Genomic DNA, 18,093 nt, shown 5'->3' with positions numbered 1-18,093 from the left:
AAAAATTAAACTCCATGCAGCCACGGAGACACCCTCTTTACCAGGATCAGGCTGGCAACACTCATCCACACAACTACCCTTGAACGTGGCAAAAGTATCCGTTCCCTTTTGACATGCTGAGGGCATTATACTAGTTGCCCCTTTTCCTTGGTTGGCTGGGAAGAAATTTTTCCCGTACAGTCACTGGCAGAGGAAAGGTGGGGGGTTTTCACCATCCCCACAGCTGGTCTGGGATCTGGTGAGGTAGAGTTGAGGGGTTAGATTACAGTGTTGCAACTTTATACATAAAATTTGTGGCAGATGTCTAGTGCAGGTATTCGGTGTGGAAGGGATGTGGTTATTGGATAAAATGGTTTGGAAAAGGATTTGAAGGAAAGCATCCCTTATGGGAGCTGAATAAGGTGGGTTTGGGGCTCCTCTGTCTCATCAGTGTGGAGCAGACCCCCCCACCTCTTCTTGGCCCCCTTTAAGAGACCTGAAGAAATGCATTTGGGGGTCCTATGGGGCGCTGACATCTTACTCTCTATACTGTAAAATTTGTTGCCAGGTACTGCCAGATATTATAAGTGTATAAAGTTGCAGCCCAATTAAACCACATCCATGGCTGGCTATCGTTCTTCCAGTGTGGATGGACAGTGTTCGCAGCATCTGATTTAGGATTTTATTAAAAATTACCAAGGTCAATATATTTATAATAATATACTTGGAATGTTGGAAACTGGAACATACACTTGGAAAATGAAAGTACAGTAGCTTTTCTGGAATTCTTTTCTACAAGTTAACCTAGTAATCAAACAATGCTACACAGAGGAAAAGACACAGATCTCGTTCTATACTTTAACACACATGTATCAACTAAACATCAAAAATAATGAAACGAGTAAGATACACTGCTACAGACACACATCTAACAAGAGGAACCTTAAAAAAAATAATTGACCTACTAAACCAGAGTATGGGACTAGCTAAGTGAAATCAAATAAATGTATTAAAACCAAAACAATAAAACTAACCCAAAGGTTCCTCAGAAAGAGCCATTCCCTATGTTCCATGCTAAACATATCAACGTAACTTACAAAGAATTAAGAAAGAAAATAGTATCACTACTAACGCAAAGAATAAAGTCTCTGTGACATTCTCAGGAAATCTCAAGATAAACTTCACCCTGGAAACACTAAGCACCATGTAAAACACCATGCAGTCATTCTCTTGGTGCATGCTGGAAATATCCTAGCACATGGCAAACATCAGTACAGGTTCTTCCAGTTCTCAGCACATCACTTCCACAGATCATAAAATAAACGCAGATGCAGCATAACTGATTGCCAAATAAAAAGCAAAAAAGTGAACATCCTGAAAATGAACTGTGGTACATGTATATAAGATTAAACCAAACTGACAAGCAAACACACATACCAGCTACTCTCTGCATTAAACAAATGCAGAATAAAATTAAAATAGTAGTACTGCATATCACAAAGAACAAGTCAATCCAGCTAATTAAAATGTCACATTAAATATTCGTTAAAATCTCTTTCAAAGCAAAAACACACACTGTTATTGAATGCAAGCTCAAACGAAAACACTCAGAGTTTTGTTCAAGATGGAAGAAAGTTCTAGCAGTTATGAAAGGAGAATGTGCAGCTTGCCTGTAACAGCTGCTTCCCTTATCCTGTAATCTTAATACTGTTTTAGGAATTCCTATCATGGTCAAAAAATGTACCCATAAGGCTCAAACCAAAGCCTGTTGATTATACTGATGCCAGTCAGTTGTGGGAAGAACTAAGGCAATTTCCTCATGTGGTTCACTTTGAAAAAGCCAGTCTGGCCATTGGACTGACCAATTAGAAGGTCTGTTGGGGTCAATACCATCTTGCCCTTCAAGAAGTGCCACTGGACAGCACCATTTTGTGAGAAGGGCAAGTTATCCATGCAGCTCTCACATCACAGCCCCACAGGTCTGGGCAAATTATTTCAAGCTAAGGATCTAAAATAAGAAACCACTGTGGTATTTTACTAGTAAAATTAATGTTTCAAAAGACAGGAAACCAACTATGATACCTTATAAATGAATAACCAGCAGACATTATTACTACTCCTCCCCCATTCTGTTCCTACCCCTTCATCATTACTTTCAGTGGACCTTCTTCTTTCTCCTCCCTCTATCTTTTTGGTGTTCCCCAGGGATCTGTCCATGATTATCCCTTATACTCACTCAGAGTGGCCTCATCTACTTCCGTAGTCTTTCATCACTTCACTGCTGATAACACTCAGATACGCCTGCCCATTCCTGACTCCTCTCCATTTGCTATGGTTTGTATATCATCTTTCTGGACATCCTCTTGGCAAAAACTGAACTGCTTTCTTTTCTCCAATCCCTCTTCATTGTCTTTGAGAAACCACACTCTACACTGGGGAAGAACCTCCATTCTGGGACCCACAAAGCTAGGCATGCACTGAATATGGATTGAACAAGTTCAAGAGAAAATTGAAAAACTTTGTGGTTTTGCTTGAAAAAATTGTCTTTGAGCTTGGACAAACAGGCCTTTTTAAGTACAAACACTTCAAAATGAGCTGTGAGCACTTGCTCCTGGCCACCATACCAACTTCCTTCACTCTGAAGCATAATCCTTTGGCTGTTCTAATATCATCATTCTGTTTTTCAGATGACTAAATAGGCATTTTAGAAGTAAAACAAAGTTTTCATATGTTTTAAAACTTCAAAATTAACCACAGGAGTTCCAGAATACTATATGCAGCTGTGGTGTAATTGGTCCTATGGGCCACAGTAAAATCCTAAGGTGCTTTTCCCACCAGTCTGTCACAGCACTCTCAGATCCATGCAAAACTTGATAAGAGTGAAGATAGAGCTTGAACTATGCTGTGCTTTTGTCACTTTGTCTCTCCTCTTTTCCCTATCTAGTATTCTAATGCCTATTCATCTATCTCTATCATTTTCATGTATACAGTTATTACAGTGGTGTTGTAGCTGTGTTGGTCCCAAGATATTAGAGAGACAAGTGGGTGAGGTAATATCTTTTATTGGACCAACTTCGGTTGGGGGGGAGACAAGTTTTTGAAAGATATTACCTCACCCTCTTGTGTCTCTAATCATTTTCATGTTGTTTTCAAAAAGATTTAATCCTGATCTCATTTACAGTTTAGAAATAAAAGCATAAAAAGTCAGAGTAAACAAACAAACAAACAAACCCTTTCTCAATAAATACCAACCATTTCATCTCTTCACTTTCTCTGCTGTACCTCTTTTCAATCTGTTTTCAGGTATTTCCAAACTTTAGATTCTCAAATATATTCACATTCTACCCTCAGTTACACGTATACAACACAATAGAAGTCAATAGAGTTACAAGAGCGACAAATGAGGGTAGATGCTGCTTGAATCATAGAATAATGAAAGTACACATTGTAACATGCTCATTCATGAGAAAATAAATTCATCTCAGTATGAATTTCAAAAGCATTGTATATTAGCCATTATAATGCAAATACGTGGAATGCAACAAAACTGTGATGACTAATTCATTCATAGGAATTAAGAGATCTCTTTTTAAATTTTAAATACCAAGCAAATGCATTTATGCTGTATCTACTATTATATCCTGAATTTAACCCACAGCAAAGTCCCCCATCTCATGCTGGACTCATTATGATCCAGAATTGAACAAGATCCTTAAAGTCCAGTCCACTGGAAGCAATTTTAGCAGATGAGCCAAATGGAAGTCTCCCAATGGGCAATCCAGGAGTAACTGTGTTAAACCTGTTTCAGCTGTCTCTTTTGCATATTTTACAGTCCACATTATGGACAAATCAGCTGAAATGAGTTATTCTACAAATGCAGTTGTTTTCCCTTACAGAAGCAAAAAACCCATTTAGGAGCCAATAGAAAAAATTCTACTTTGTCCTTCCCTAACTTAGAAATGTCTAAACTGCTTTATTCAAACTTTGTAAAAATACAAACAAAGGAAACAAAAAAACCCCAAACCCAAAGGTTCCTAGCCTAAGAACTTGAATGCCAAGTCTCCTCCTGGAGTTATTTTCTATGGCCATATAATAAGGAATTCAAAAATGGAATTTCTAAGGAAAATAGACACACAAAAGACCTATGCAATAATTACAGTGTAACAATAATACAAATAACAGTTTCAAATGTACAATTCAAAACTCTATTTCATAGAAAATATTTACAATGCAAAGTAAAAACAGAGAAAAAATACTTTGATCAGGCATACTGTAGATTGTATCCCCAATGTTTTTTGTCCGAAAGACACAAAGTTTTGAATTATTTCCTTACCTACTGGCCATATTCCATTCAAGCGCTGGGTTTTGAGAATTTCTTTCACTCTCTGTCAGCACACCTCCTTTACTATTGTCCTTCTCTGGTTTCAGCTGATCCCACTGTGCAGTACCAATGTTGACAGATTGCAGATCTATTTGGTATTGTCTGTCTTCAACCTCTGATCCAGGGTCTCGAAGAATTCCCAAATTCAGTGCTCTCCTATCATGATAGAAAGATTTGTGCGAGTTAGAGAGAGAAAGTTGCCACTCTGTTAAGTGCTATAAATATGGTCTAAATACTGACGATCATGATCAGCAACCTCAATGGATATTTTCCCACAGTAAGTTAGGAGGACTCAATTCTGCCACTCTTATGTTGAGTGATACCGTATCATAGGCTGAGCCATTGAAATCAGTGGGAAGTCATTCCATATATTTCAATGCACTTTGGATTGGGCTTGTATGAGAAGCCCCACTGGAAACAGTGGAAATAAATGTGAGTAAGGATGGCAGAATCAAGCTCTCTATAAGGACTTCAGGATATGATCCTATAGCAAGAAGATATATTAAGTGTATACTTAATTATTTAAACTTTTAAAAGGCTATACAGAACTAGAAGCTTATAAAAAAGGGAAGCTGGGATTTTCCAAGGAGTCCAAAGAAGTAAGGTACCCAAATCCCATGGAAAGTGTTAGGTGCTTAACTTCCTTAGGCCCCTTTGAAAATTCCAGCCACAGTGTTTTGTAAATATACTATCAAAGTCACCCAAAAGTGTTCTGCAACCAGAATTCAGGAGAGTATTATAAGAAACTCCACTATGAGCTAATCTGTTCAAATTTAGCACATCCATGAAAGAATAAAAGTAGTAAGGACATTTCAAAATGTATTTTGTTAATTTATGTTGACACATTTAGTTTTAACCATTCACAGCACTCGCTATAAGTCCCTAAAGGTACAAGTAAAATTTCCATAATATGCCTTCTTGTATAAAAATAATTTAATCATAGTAATATGAGATTTCATTAATACATTTTGTTATTAAAAGTTTGCTGACAAATGAGGAAACAAAGAGCAACATTTTGAGCAAATTATTTAATGTGTAGCTAATGCAAGGTTCTGCGGCATTGTATTTTTCAGTTTATTATTCAGTACTTTAAAGACATGTAAAGAAACCCATGTTCAGCAACACATTCAAGAGTTTTCTGAACCAGGGGAGGCAGCTGAGACAATTATGAAGACAATACAATTGTTATCAGAGGATTACTGTACTACCAATTGTCTTGAGACTTCTGCTAAAGATCAGTGGAGAATCTTTAGAGGAATCAGCTTGCCCACTCTATCTTGAAACTATATAGAGTAATGGAAGCTGTTCATTTAATAATGTAATAAAAAGGTGTAACTGAATTTAATACTAGTTTTAAAATACATCAGAAAATAAGGTGAATTGGATATTCCTACAATTTTCTGTTAAAAGGCACGATTCCAATTTGTAATCTCTTCTTCATGAATTTACCCATTACATATTTTAAGCTGGAGCTTCCCATTCACATATAGTTTCTGATCTTCGCATACAACTGATCAATTTTACAAAAATATTTAATCATTGGTGTTAAGAAACTAAAGTTTTACACACACACAGAGGACAAAACATGTGTGTCTATATGTAGAGTCACATGAATGGTCATAGGGCCTATTGTTTTGAACAAATCATTTATGATTATGCAATGCAGTGGCACTGTGCAGTAGTCCTATATTTTTCTTCAAAACTTAAGCAAAAATATACTGCATACAATCTATGTCGCCAGAGATAAATATGCTGTGATCTTTAAAACTCAGAGTGCTCTTGTCAACCCTCTCTCCTGAGAAGTCTAGTCCATAACAACTATGATGTAATTTATTTCCCTTGCAAGGCACAGTTTCATGGATATATGTACAGTGATTCATATTACAAATTACCAAGTGACATTAGGTCAGATGATAACTTGATTATTTGCTTTGTTTAATCCAAATAAAGACTGGAGCTTATATTTTGGGAAATATTAGCCAAAATAAAAGCAGCAAGAGACACATCCTGTGAAATCCATGTGTTTAGATTTCTCTAAAAATATAAATACAACATATGGTAATTTAGTTTACTGGCATAGTGAAATCCTTCTTCTCCCCTCCTCCACAATCCAATTCCAAAAAGCACATTTTTCAATCATTATTTTTACCGCCAGAGACACCAGATAAAAAACATTTGCGCTCTATATTTCCAACCAAGAGGTTAAAAGAAATGAAAAATGCAAAAAGGAGCAAAAAAGAAGTACAATACAATACGTTGTTTTAATTATCTTTCATTTATATACATTTATAGACAGATTTAAACAAAAATAAATTATTTCTCACACATTTTTTCTGCTTTTGCTACTACTGTCTATTTATAGAGGACTATTAAGCAACACACTTGTGCTTTAGCTAAAATTTATCTTTATTACTTCACATCTGAAAGATTCTATGCAGCTGCAAGTATAAGATCTAAAAATTTAATGAAGATTTGACATGCTTGGGCTAAAAGCCATTTTTATTTCGATTGTCCTTCATTCTAAAACACTCACTAGATAAATTAGATGCATAAGTGAGAAAACAGAGTAGAAAGAACACAAGGCAACATCTGAAGGAAGTTTGATACTAAAAGGGGTTCTCCGCAAAAATCACGTCCCCTGTACACCTCATATAGGATCAGAATATATTTATTTTCTTGCTTTCCAAATTGCTTCCTTAGTTTATTATTATAAAGTGAGAAAACCTTAGGATTAGACCATGCCTGTGCTGCAGAGGGGAAAACAGGAAGGAGGTTGTAGAAAACTTTCTCCCTTTTGCAGTGCAAGCAGGAGGACAGGATCTTTTCCCAACAGTTAAGAAAGCAGAAGGAAAGGGAATTCAAGATGTGGTCTGTTGATTAGGTAGCATGTTCAGCCCCTCAATCGGAGGCAGTTGGTATCATACAACAGCTAAGAGTGCAGTTACTTCTTTTCAGAGAAGGAGTAAACTTAGGGTGACCAGATGTCCTGATTTTATAGGGACAGTCCCGATTTTTGGAGCTTTTTCTTACATAAGCACCTATTACCCCCCACCTCCTGTCCTGATTTTTCACACTTGCTATCTGGTCACCCTAAGTAAACTACACCCAGCATTGCATCTCCCAAGTTTGTGCTGCACAATCATATGCTGGCCAACAGGATTATTGGAGCAATAGATGCATTCTGAAAGTGTCCCTGGCAACTCCTCATTGTGCTGGCCAAGGTGAATTTGTCCCTTATTTTGTGTTATGACTAGATGTACTTATCTCAATATAAATAAAAATTAACTAACTTCCTGGCATTTATCTCCTGGTGCAATGAACAGGCATGACTACTATTCATAGAATCAAACAAGCTAGAGATAGACAAGACCCATTGGACAACCAGTCCGTTCCACAGTCAATACAAAATTGTTCCCATGCTGCCTTTTTTCGGGTATTTCATTCAATTCAGTTTTAAAAGTCTTAAGCAATGAGGTTTGTACCACTTCCCATAGGAGACTATTCCACACCCTAATATATCTCACTATCATGCTGATACTCAAGCTACATTTTCTCTGTCTTAATTGCATCCTATTACCCCTAGTAATACCCCATGTAACAACCTAAATAATTCCTTTCCATACTTCATGTGTGCACCTTTGAAATATTAGTAGATTCTTATGTTTCTGCAACCCTCCCAATTTTTCACCTCTTAACAGTTCCATACAAATGCCATTCTTTTAAAACTCAGTTCTCACACTGTAAATCAATCCTTCCAGCCTCTACTTTTGTTACTTTTCTCTGAACCCCTCCAGATGATTAATAACTTTCTGTTAAGGTGGGGCCCAGACGCATATATAATATCCCAGATGTGTTCAGACCAGAACTACAATATAAAACACTGCATGCTCACCCTATTTCATGGCATGGTGCCTTTGTGTATGCAGCCCTAATTTTGTTAGTTTTTTTGCTGTCATATCACACTGTAAACTAATGTGTAACTTTCTGTCAACCATCATCATCTTGAGAGGTGTCTCAGTATTTCAGCTTTCTAGGCACTTTCTTCTCAATGAGTATGTATGCTTAGGGTTATTTTTCCCCAGGGTTGCTAGCTTGTATTGCTTTGCATGATGGGTTATTTAAGGGTTCTTTTCAAAACATATATGCACAGTACTCCATTCTTGTAGCTGAGAAAGCCTAATCTGCTTATGCAAAGAATGAGTCCAAAAGCAGGTTTGCAATTGCTTTTGCAAACCAGTTATGAAAGTAAGTCATGCAAATGATGCGAGTTGAGATACCTAACCTTTGCTACTACTAAAACAGTACAACCACATGAGGTGTACTTTCAAGGACTTTTATAAAAGAATCAGAAGAACTAACACATTAATGGTTGGTTACATTTTGCAAATGACTGATTACCAATCTGAAATTGAATTGCGTCAGTTTACACTAAGAGGGAAAAAATAGCTTCCAATTTTTCCAACTAATTGTATACATACACACATACTATAAAATAAAAACTCATGGGTTTCTCTGTCAATTACTTACATGAATAACACCCTGATTTTATTCAGTATACTTCCTGAATGGACCAGAATAAGTTAAAATGTATACAATTGACCTTGTTTTGAAAATACAGGGTTCCAAATTCTATGAACTTTGCACCCTTTTTTCATTTTGCTGCTTTTGAAACCCTTCTAGCAACTGAAATCAGGAAAAAGGGTAAGCCAAGATTCATATGACTTCCGTACCCCTAGCATAAAAGCTGCTTCACCAGCTGAAATTCAATGTAGATGTTATAATTGTCATTGTTTTGCCCTTCCGAAAATAACTCCACCATCCCATTTGAACTGCTCAGCTGGTGGTGTAGGAGGATAAACTAAAGCCTATGATAGTTGGTCAATAATACAGTAAAATCATAAGAAACCAAAGAAGACCTTAAGCATGTAACAGGAAACATAGATTTAATGTTTTTCTTTTTAAATTGATTTAGTCTGGGTCAAGCCTTTTGTATGTTTATACAAGGAACAGCTCATGTTGAACCAGTTACTACTTGCTGCTGAATAGGCATAATTCTGAGACCCATGGTAAAGAAGTTACTTACGCACCGGTGAGATGAACAAAATGCTAAATAAACCAGAGAAAATGGCATTTTAAAATTAATATAAATTAATATAAACTATGTTGTGATTTTCAAATATTTAACAATAAACAAAGTCACTGTCAGTCAACGTTTAAATGGATATAGCCACATATTTCTTTTCTTTCCCAAATCTATTTGGTTCAAACCACAAACACTGAAGACAGTGTTTTGAAGGTGACAGCGTCTCCCTATCCTAAATCCAAAAGAAAGAGACTTCCAGTACATGTAGGTCAGACTGTTCCCTTTGCTTCTATGGGTGGTGGATGTGAACTCCTTTTAGATCTGCTGTTTCACTCCTCAACTTAACCCACATAGCTCATCCCAGATGCAGTGTTGAAACCCTGATCTATGAGTGGGGAATGGTTGAATCAGGGTAGGGGGCAGCCATAGAGTGGGTCTCTGTGGTACTGTACTCCTTGAACTCCCCATTTTCTCTCTTTCAACTCCATGGTGATTCCATGGCTTTGTTATTGCTTACTGGGCCAGAGATCCCCCTATGTGTTATGAAACCTCGCCTAGGGGGAGATTCTGAAAGCAACAGTTGATGGTCCCATGGCTCCCACGAAGAAGTTGGGGAGGGTAGACAGGCAGTGTGGCAAATGCAAGGCATCATTCCTTGGGATAGTACTGATCTTGGGGAATACACATGTTCTATGAACAAAACACCATGCCAGAAAACTCCTTACTCAATGGACCATATCAAGGAAACTAAGAAAAAAAGCTAATTATTATTGTTATTATTTATTTGTATTACTGTAGTGCTTCAGACCCCACTATGCTAAGCACTGTACAAACACAGAACAAAAACAGTCCCTGCCCCAAAGAGCTTACCATCTAAGTATAAAACGAGACACACCAGCTGGATACAGACAAACGGGGGGAGTACAATGAAATAATGAGACAATATTGGTCAGCATGACAGACAGTACTCTCACTGCACCAGCTGCCTAATTATTGCCATTTTTTTAGTAGGCATCATAGCAAAGGAGATTTTTTTGAGGAGGGATTTGAAGCAGGATAATGATGTGGATGTTTACGGAGAGCTCCTCCTACGCATACAGGACAGCATGGGAGAAAACATGAAGGTGCTTGTTGGAAAATGTATTGAGTGTGTGGAGATTGTTAACTGAGCTGACATTTCAAAAGTGAATGAGAAATAAAAGGTAGGGTGGGAACAGGCTGTGAAGGGCCTTGAAAATGAACACCAGTAGCTGATATTTTGATACAATAGAGAAGGGGAAGCCAGTGGAGGGACATGGTCAAAGTGACAGGCTAAGAAAATGATCGTTGCAACAGCATTCTGAATAAATATGAGAGGGAATAGATTGTGTTTGTCAAAACCAGATAGGAGGATGTTGCAGTATTTGAGAGGCCAGATGATAAGAGCTTGGACAAGACTTTTAGCTATGTGGATGGACAGGAAAGGCTTAGCAATGTTATGTAGACTAATTGGCAAGAGTTAGACATAGCCTGGATGTCATGACCAGGAGAGAGATCCGACTTGAAGATGACACCTAAATTATGGGCTTGAGTGACAGGCAGGATGATGGTATGGTCCACAGTGATTGGGAAGGTAGGCAGTGGGGGAAGGGCTTGGAGGGTAGATTAAGATTGTTTTTATGCTATACACTTTTGGGGGGCAAGGACAATCTACTACCCTGTGTTTTCCCAGTTGGCCCCGTTCTTAGCTGGTCCTTAGGCAGTACCAAAATAAATATTAATAAAATAATGAATAGGTATCAGAGAGAGAGGCTGAGATTTTAGTTTGGACAGGAGACAGGTCTGAAGTAGAGACACAGATCTGTGAATCATCCACATAGAGAAGGTAGTTGCATTTGCATTTGTGGGTAAGATTACCCAGAGATAAAGTGTCAAGGGAGAAGAGAAGGGGAGCAAAGACAGAACTCGGTGGAAAACCCCCTATAAATACATGAAGCGACAAGGGGGGTAAGGAGGAACTTCCAAAAGACATGCCGAAGGAGAGATTAGATAGATAAGAGGACAACCAGGAGAAGACAGGCTCACAGAAGCCAAGGGAAGACAAGATTTCAAGAAGAGTGGGTGTTGAAGGTGGCTGACAGGTCAAAAAAGGATGAGGATGGAGGAGTGCTTTCACTAAGAAGAGACTTCTGTGAGAGAAATGGAACGCAAGGGGCAGAAGCTGCACTGGAGAGGGTCTAAAATGTAACTGAAGGAGAGGAACTCAAGACAGTGTTTGTAGATAGCACATTCAATGAAATTACAAATGAAAGGGAGATGAACCAGTAGTTGGAGAGACAAGTGGATCAAAGGTGGAATTTTTAAAAATGGGAGAGGCTAAAGCATGCTCCTATTGTGTGGGGAAAGAAACAGAGGACAGTGAGAGGTTAAGGAGAAGACTAAGGGAGGAGATGAGAGTGGGTGTGAGGGAGATCAGGAACTGGGATGGGATGTGGGGGAGGGAATCACTGACAAAAAAGAGTGGCTAGATATGGAGAGCAGGTGAGAAACTTCTGTGTCTGTGATGATGAGGAGGAGAGAGTTGTAGAAGGAGAAGGAAAAGTGAGCAAAGTGGAGAGGGAAAGTCACATCTCATTTTTCAATTTTCTCTTTGAAAAAATAAGTAAGATTCTGTATGAAGAGAGAACTGGAAGCAGGAGAAGGGAAGGGTTTGAGAAGTGAGGAAAAGGTGGCATAAAAAACAGTTGAGATTGTGAGTGTGGTACTCAATTACGTTGGAGAAGTACAGTTATTTAGCTAGGAAGAGGGCAGAAATCAGCCTGGTCACCAGAGATGCTCTACAGTACAAGAGCAGTGAAGAGGCAGCTGGGGAAGAGCTAGGGCTGTGGGTTGGCAGGGCAGACATTGAAATGGGAGAGAGAGGCAAAAGAGCCCAGAGTGGAGAACAGTAAATCATGGAGAGAGAGAGAGAGAGAGTAGTGCTTGGTAAAAAACAAGTCAACTGACTGTTCCCTTTGGTGAGTGGTAGAGTTGAACTAGGGTTGCAGGTTGAATGAAAAGGTGAGAATGAGGAAATGTGCAGCTAAGGGGCTAGATGGGTCAACACATGGAAGCTGGTCACCAAGGATGAGATTGTGCAGAGAGGAAGAGGTAGAGCCAGGCAACAAAATCAGAGAGGAAGGCTGAGAGGGATGAGTGGGGTGAATGGTAGATGACATAAACATGGAGGGAGAGAGGAGAGAAGAGTCAGATGCAGTGGTGTTCAAAAGAAAAGAAATGGTAGGACTGGCAGTGTCAGCAGTTGGAAGCAGCAGAAATGGGAGAGGAGGACCCCAACATCCCCACCACAGTCTGATCCAGGGTGGGGACTGTGAGGGTATGTCTATCCTTACTCTGCCCTCACAATAGGTTCCACACTATTAACAGGGACTAAAAGGGTGCAGAGGGGGCAAATCAGAGGGGAGGGATGGGCTGAATTTTTCAGGGAGGCGAACTGTATGCACAGGGGTCAAACAGGTGGAGGTCAAGAAAGGAGAGAGGCAGCTATGTAAAATGGATGGGGTTAAGCAAGGGATATAGGTGCTGCCAGAAAGTGGCAGACAGGGGAAATCCCAGGATAGGGAGGGGCAGAGAGGATAACTGTTACCCCAAATGCGGTGAGCAATCTGCAATGTTTGCAAAATTAGGATGTAGGTGGCTTTTTCTGCCCCTCCCCCAAGATGGCACATCTCAGCATCCACTTCTCAGAGCTAGAAGAGAGGGGTAAGGAGTGGGGTGAGGGAGACAGGGGAGGACACATTAGGGGAATTTCCTTGAGGGCTGAGGTTCCAAACCATGACACAGAAGTTCCCAAAATACCTGGAGTAAAAATTACAATAGCTGATTTTCAAATATCAGTAATGTCTCTTTTTTCATTTTATTATTATTCTTAGTTATTGCATGAGCATGGCAAAAATCAATTTTGTTTGTGAGTACTGCTTATGCAGAGTACCAAGAAATAACAAAAGCAGTAATTTTAGTTTCATCCATCGTCCTGAGTTTAATGATTACATTTAAGAATCCTGAACAAAATAATTGTTAGCAATACCTCACAACTTAATTGATGATGGATGCCGTCATTGCCAGAAGTAGAAGAAAGATTCAAGCATTCCAAGTGAATGTTCAACAACTAAGACAATTCTGCACAATAATACATGTATTTAAAACTCCCTGGACACATATCTACATGATACCCTATATTGTAATAGGCCCTGTCAATACTATGCATTTTTTGAAGTCCCTAAATACAAAATTTACATAATCCATACTTTAAACAGTCCTGAAATCCTCACTGTAATCTCTCTAAAAAGTGATTGCCATCCATTGTCTACTCTCACGCAGTTCTGTGAGGGATTTGTCTCATTTTATAATAATGAAATGTAAGCTTGCCCAAGGACAAAAATGTATGGGTGCTCCACAACCCGCTCTCCTCTCCTCTACTTCGGAGTTCTTGTCCATGACTTTGCAGTAGAGAAGAACTGAGGGGGATTAGCCTGTGTGCCCTGACTAGCCTTGTGGCAGGGTATGAGGAGAAACAGCACATGTGCGGGCAGAACGGACACTGCTACTGAAGTTCTCCAATCAGCTGTGCAGAGATGCAAGCACACCTTCAGTGGCGCACCAATAGGGGGACACATCTAGAAGAACTGTAGTTATTGCACAAGGTGAGTAACTACTTCTTCATTGACAATACTGTACACAACATAGTTGGTGTATCAGGAAAATACTAAAGGTAGGTTCTGACCAGTGCAAGAAGGTTTGTTGATCAAAATACCTGGTGTTAACCAAGAACCAAGCTCCCTATTCAAAGGTGGATTTTAAATAGATGAGCTCTCCCGAATGCTTAACAATCCAGGCTTTGATACCAATTTGCTAAAAATACGGGGACCAGATTGCACAAAAAAAATTATCATCCAACCAGGTCTTAGTAACACCCAATAGTCCCCTCCCCCCACTAAAAATCATATTAAAGACAGGAAATGGTATAGTCACATCACAGACTGGCACTGATCATCAGCATTTTGCATGATGTCCTAATACACCCATATCCCATAGTCAATACATCCTTTGATCCAAAAGTATCAAAGGCTATGGTGTCTCCAGTGTCCCTCCACGTGAGTCATCTAGAGGTCTTTACAACCTTTATATTATCTGATCCTCTCCCTTTTCTTAGAAACCTCCCCACAGAGTCACTTGACTTTCATGGCAACACTACATGTGAACAGAAAGAGGCAAAGGCCACAGGGTTCACAGGAACTAGCATGGCCCTTTCCAGCATTAATTTAAAAGACAACAAAATGTTAATGGAGAATGTTTAGATTATAGATTTTTTTTTAAAAAGTTTTTAACTACATCAGTCATTTGAAACAATAAAGAATAACCAGAAATGAATTTTATTTACAACTCATTGGTGTATGTTTCAGTCACTGTTTGCCATTTATTTTCAACATACTAATTGCAAAAGTAATCCATCTCACAGTTGGTTTATATGTCTATTCAAGAAGTTATAAACACCACAAAATGATTATACAATTATAAATGTGACCCTGGATGACTACATAAATTATCCATTGTGAATTCAATTAATAACTTTTATATCAATTTTAGTATTCTAGTGTATCTACTATACTTTATGGAAAAGTTTAGAAATGGTAGATTAAGGATATTTTCATATTATTATTTGTGTTCATTGAGCTGGCACGGATCACCTTTTGAGAATGAGGTTTTCTTTTACATAGGTCCTGCAAGTCAAAACTGAAATTGAAGCCAGGTGTCTCAACTTGTTGTTTCACTGATGTTGCTTCTGCTAGAATGGGTATCTGCTGTGACAGCAGTTTCCTGTGAAACACCAGGAGACACAGGACATCTCCTGCTATACCCAGAGAAATTATTTTGCTAAATGTGGTGTATGGACCATGAATAATACCAGATAAGAGGAAATGTAGTTGTCATTGTTAAAATAAATGAATTAATTTAAAGGTGAAAAACAAGCTAAAATAAAAAATGAGTTAAAATGTCCTTATTAACACAGTGAGAAGCACTGAGCAAATAAATACGTTTTACTGTACCTTGTTTATAATACACAGAGGTCCCTAGAGTGTCAGAATTCTGGCAGTACTGACTAACTTACTGCCGTTGGCAGTACTGGGAGGGACTCGGAAGTTGTCCATACCAGTTGCTCTGGTGCTGGATGAGGCCTAGATGACAGTACCGATGTAGAATCATGTACCTGAAATGCCTTCTTAGTGGAAATGCCTTATTCCTGTCCTTGTCCCCTGGTACCGTTGATTTAGTGCCCATGCCCACTGGGTCTAGACACTTGTCAAAGGTACACACCGTTCTGGACTTCCATGAGCCAGGGGTACTGGACTGCGAAGATGTCAGTGCAAAAGGTACCGAGGATACCAAACGTGCCAGAGAACGATTGTGGGTATCTTGGTGGTCACTCTGGGGACTTCCCACTCCCTTCTTTCAATGATTTATGAGAAAGGTGAGCAGCTTGTTTCTTCGACCCACAACCTTTAGATGTTGAGGCTTGTGGGGAAGACTCACGTCTGCCAGGTGACTCATGGTGCGGGTCTGGAGAGGGTTGGAGAGCCGCCTCCATGAAATTTATCTTCTGTCTGAGCTCTCTATCCTTATGAGACCAGGACCTGAGTTGCTTGTAGAGACCATACTTTTGTTGAATGTGGCCTTCCCTGAGGCAGCAAATGCACTGGGAGTGCTTGTCTGCGACAGGGATTACCTCTCTGCAAAAGAAGCATTTCTTGAAGCCCAGTGGACTGGGCATACCATACTGGGGGAAGGGTCCCCAACAAGGAAAAAAGCTGGGGAAAATTAAGTCTTTTAAAAAAAATTTAAGGAGAAAAAAGAAAATGGGAAAAAACTACAACTATAACTACGATAAGTACTAAGAGGTTAACTAACTATAGAAATGCAAAATTGAAAGCAATCATCATAACAGACTGCGACTAGCTCTGTCTCTAGCCAGAGGCAGTTAGGAAGAGACTGAGGGGGGGTTAGCCTGCGCGTGATCGTGATTAGCCTCATGGCAGGGCATGAGGAGAGACAGCGTGTGTATGGACACTGCTACTGAAGGTCTTTGATCAACAGCACAGGGACGCAAGCACATCTACAGTGGAGTACCCATAGGGACACTACTCAAAGAAGAAAGTTTTTAAGCAGTCCATCTTACCCAAGAAACTAATATGTCTGGAAGTGCTTATTCTAACTGACTTTAGGTTAGGTATAGGATGAATTCAGACACATTTCCATATATCTGATTATGCGGTCACAGAAATTTAAATGTATATTTGCGTATATTTTAATATGTGCTTTCTGAGCATTGCTGTGTGCAAATTTGAGGTGTAATAGGGCATTTGAAATTGAAGTGAGATTCAGCATGCTTTCTCCAGCTTGTGGGGGTACACAGTTATAGCACTGAGGTGGGAAAAAGTTGCAGGGGGGTTTGGTGGAATTGTCACTGGATGACTGTGCAGGTTTGGCAGATGGGAGGGGAAAAGAGTCATTTATAAGAACCGCACATATAGATGGACACATTGAAATCTAAACTGTATATTCACACCAAACTATTCTGACACTGATTGCCATACTCCCTTTAGAACATGAAAAATGTGAAATAGAAGGCCAGGGGTGCTGCATGAGAAAGCACCAAAGTAAGATCATCTTAATACTTCCCTTGGTGCTATTGTATCACTCTATCAGGGTGCATATTTATAAAGACAACAGGGCACTTGTTGAGATAGTGATTGTTAGCTTCACAACCATCAGCCAGAAACTTCATTAAAAAAAAGTAAGTTTAGAGTCTGCAGAAATGCAGAAAATAACACTGATTGTAAAAAGCAACAGAGAGTCCTGAGTCATGTACATGCATCTGACGAAGTGGGTATTCACCCACGAAAGCTTATGCTCCAATACATCTGTTAGTCTTAAAGGTGCCACAGGACACTCTGTTGCTTTTTACAGATCCAGACTAATACGGCTACCCCTCTGATACTAATTGATTGGATATCCGGGGTGCACTGATCTCCATCTTCTATAGCTATGAGTTAAAACACTAACTTAACTTTTGCTAAAGACTCAACATTATATATATCAACATGGTTAAAAACAGCTGTCAATATACTATGTCAAAAAGGATAGGGAGTTGGAAGAATTCTAATATGCGATAGTATGTTGTATTAGTATAATAATACTCTATTATATGCTCCACAACTACAGAATAACATTAGTATTGCCATATCTGCTAATGTAATACTTTAAAATCTTGTATTTGAATCATAAAGCTTCACAAATACCGATCAGGTATTTGGGAGTCCATGTGGCTAACCAGTTATATGTGCATGTTTGATTTACAAAAAGACAATGCATACTATTGTGATAGGCCCTACAGAAATAGCTAAGATAGCTAGATAAACAGTATATATAATAGTTTGCAATATATATAACTTTGAATAGTTTTATTTTCATATTACAAATGTGTGTGTTTTAAGAAAATTATAATATAGGAAAATGCCAAGCTAGGTCTTAAAATCTAAGGTCCTAAATGTACAGTATTGTCAAGATTACTGTTGTACCTGAAACAACTTTTAGATCATTTACTGCCTTAACT

The 18,093-nt window shown here is 38.9% G+C and overlaps 1 protein-coding gene across 7 annotated transcripts in view; it reads right to left on the bottom strand.

The window, feature by feature from the left end:
- The window catches only part of VPS13B (vacuolar protein sorting 13 homolog B), a 948,921-nt gene that overhangs the window by 290,856 nt on the left and 639,972 nt on the right, over nucleotides 1-18,093 (bottom strand). For all 7 annotated transcript variants that reach the window (XM_034763372.1, XM_034763367.1, XM_034763371.1 and 4 more), the window contains exon 31: nucleotides 4,313-4,516. In XM_034763372.1, the coding sequence (XP_034619263.1) occupies nucleotides 4,313-4,516 (204 nt within the window). The remainder of the gene's footprint in view (nucleotides 1-4,312; nucleotides 4,517-18,093) is intronic.

This window comes from Trachemys scripta, chromosome 2, assembly GCF_013100865.1.
Source record: "Trachemys scripta elegans isolate TJP31775 chromosome 2, CAS_Tse_1.0, whole genome shotgun sequence".
Lineage (NCBI taxonomy): Eukaryota > Metazoa > Chordata > Testudines > Emydidae > Trachemys > Trachemys scripta.
Note: the sequence above shows the minus strand (reverse complement) of the source record. Positions and strands in the feature narration are given on the sequence as shown.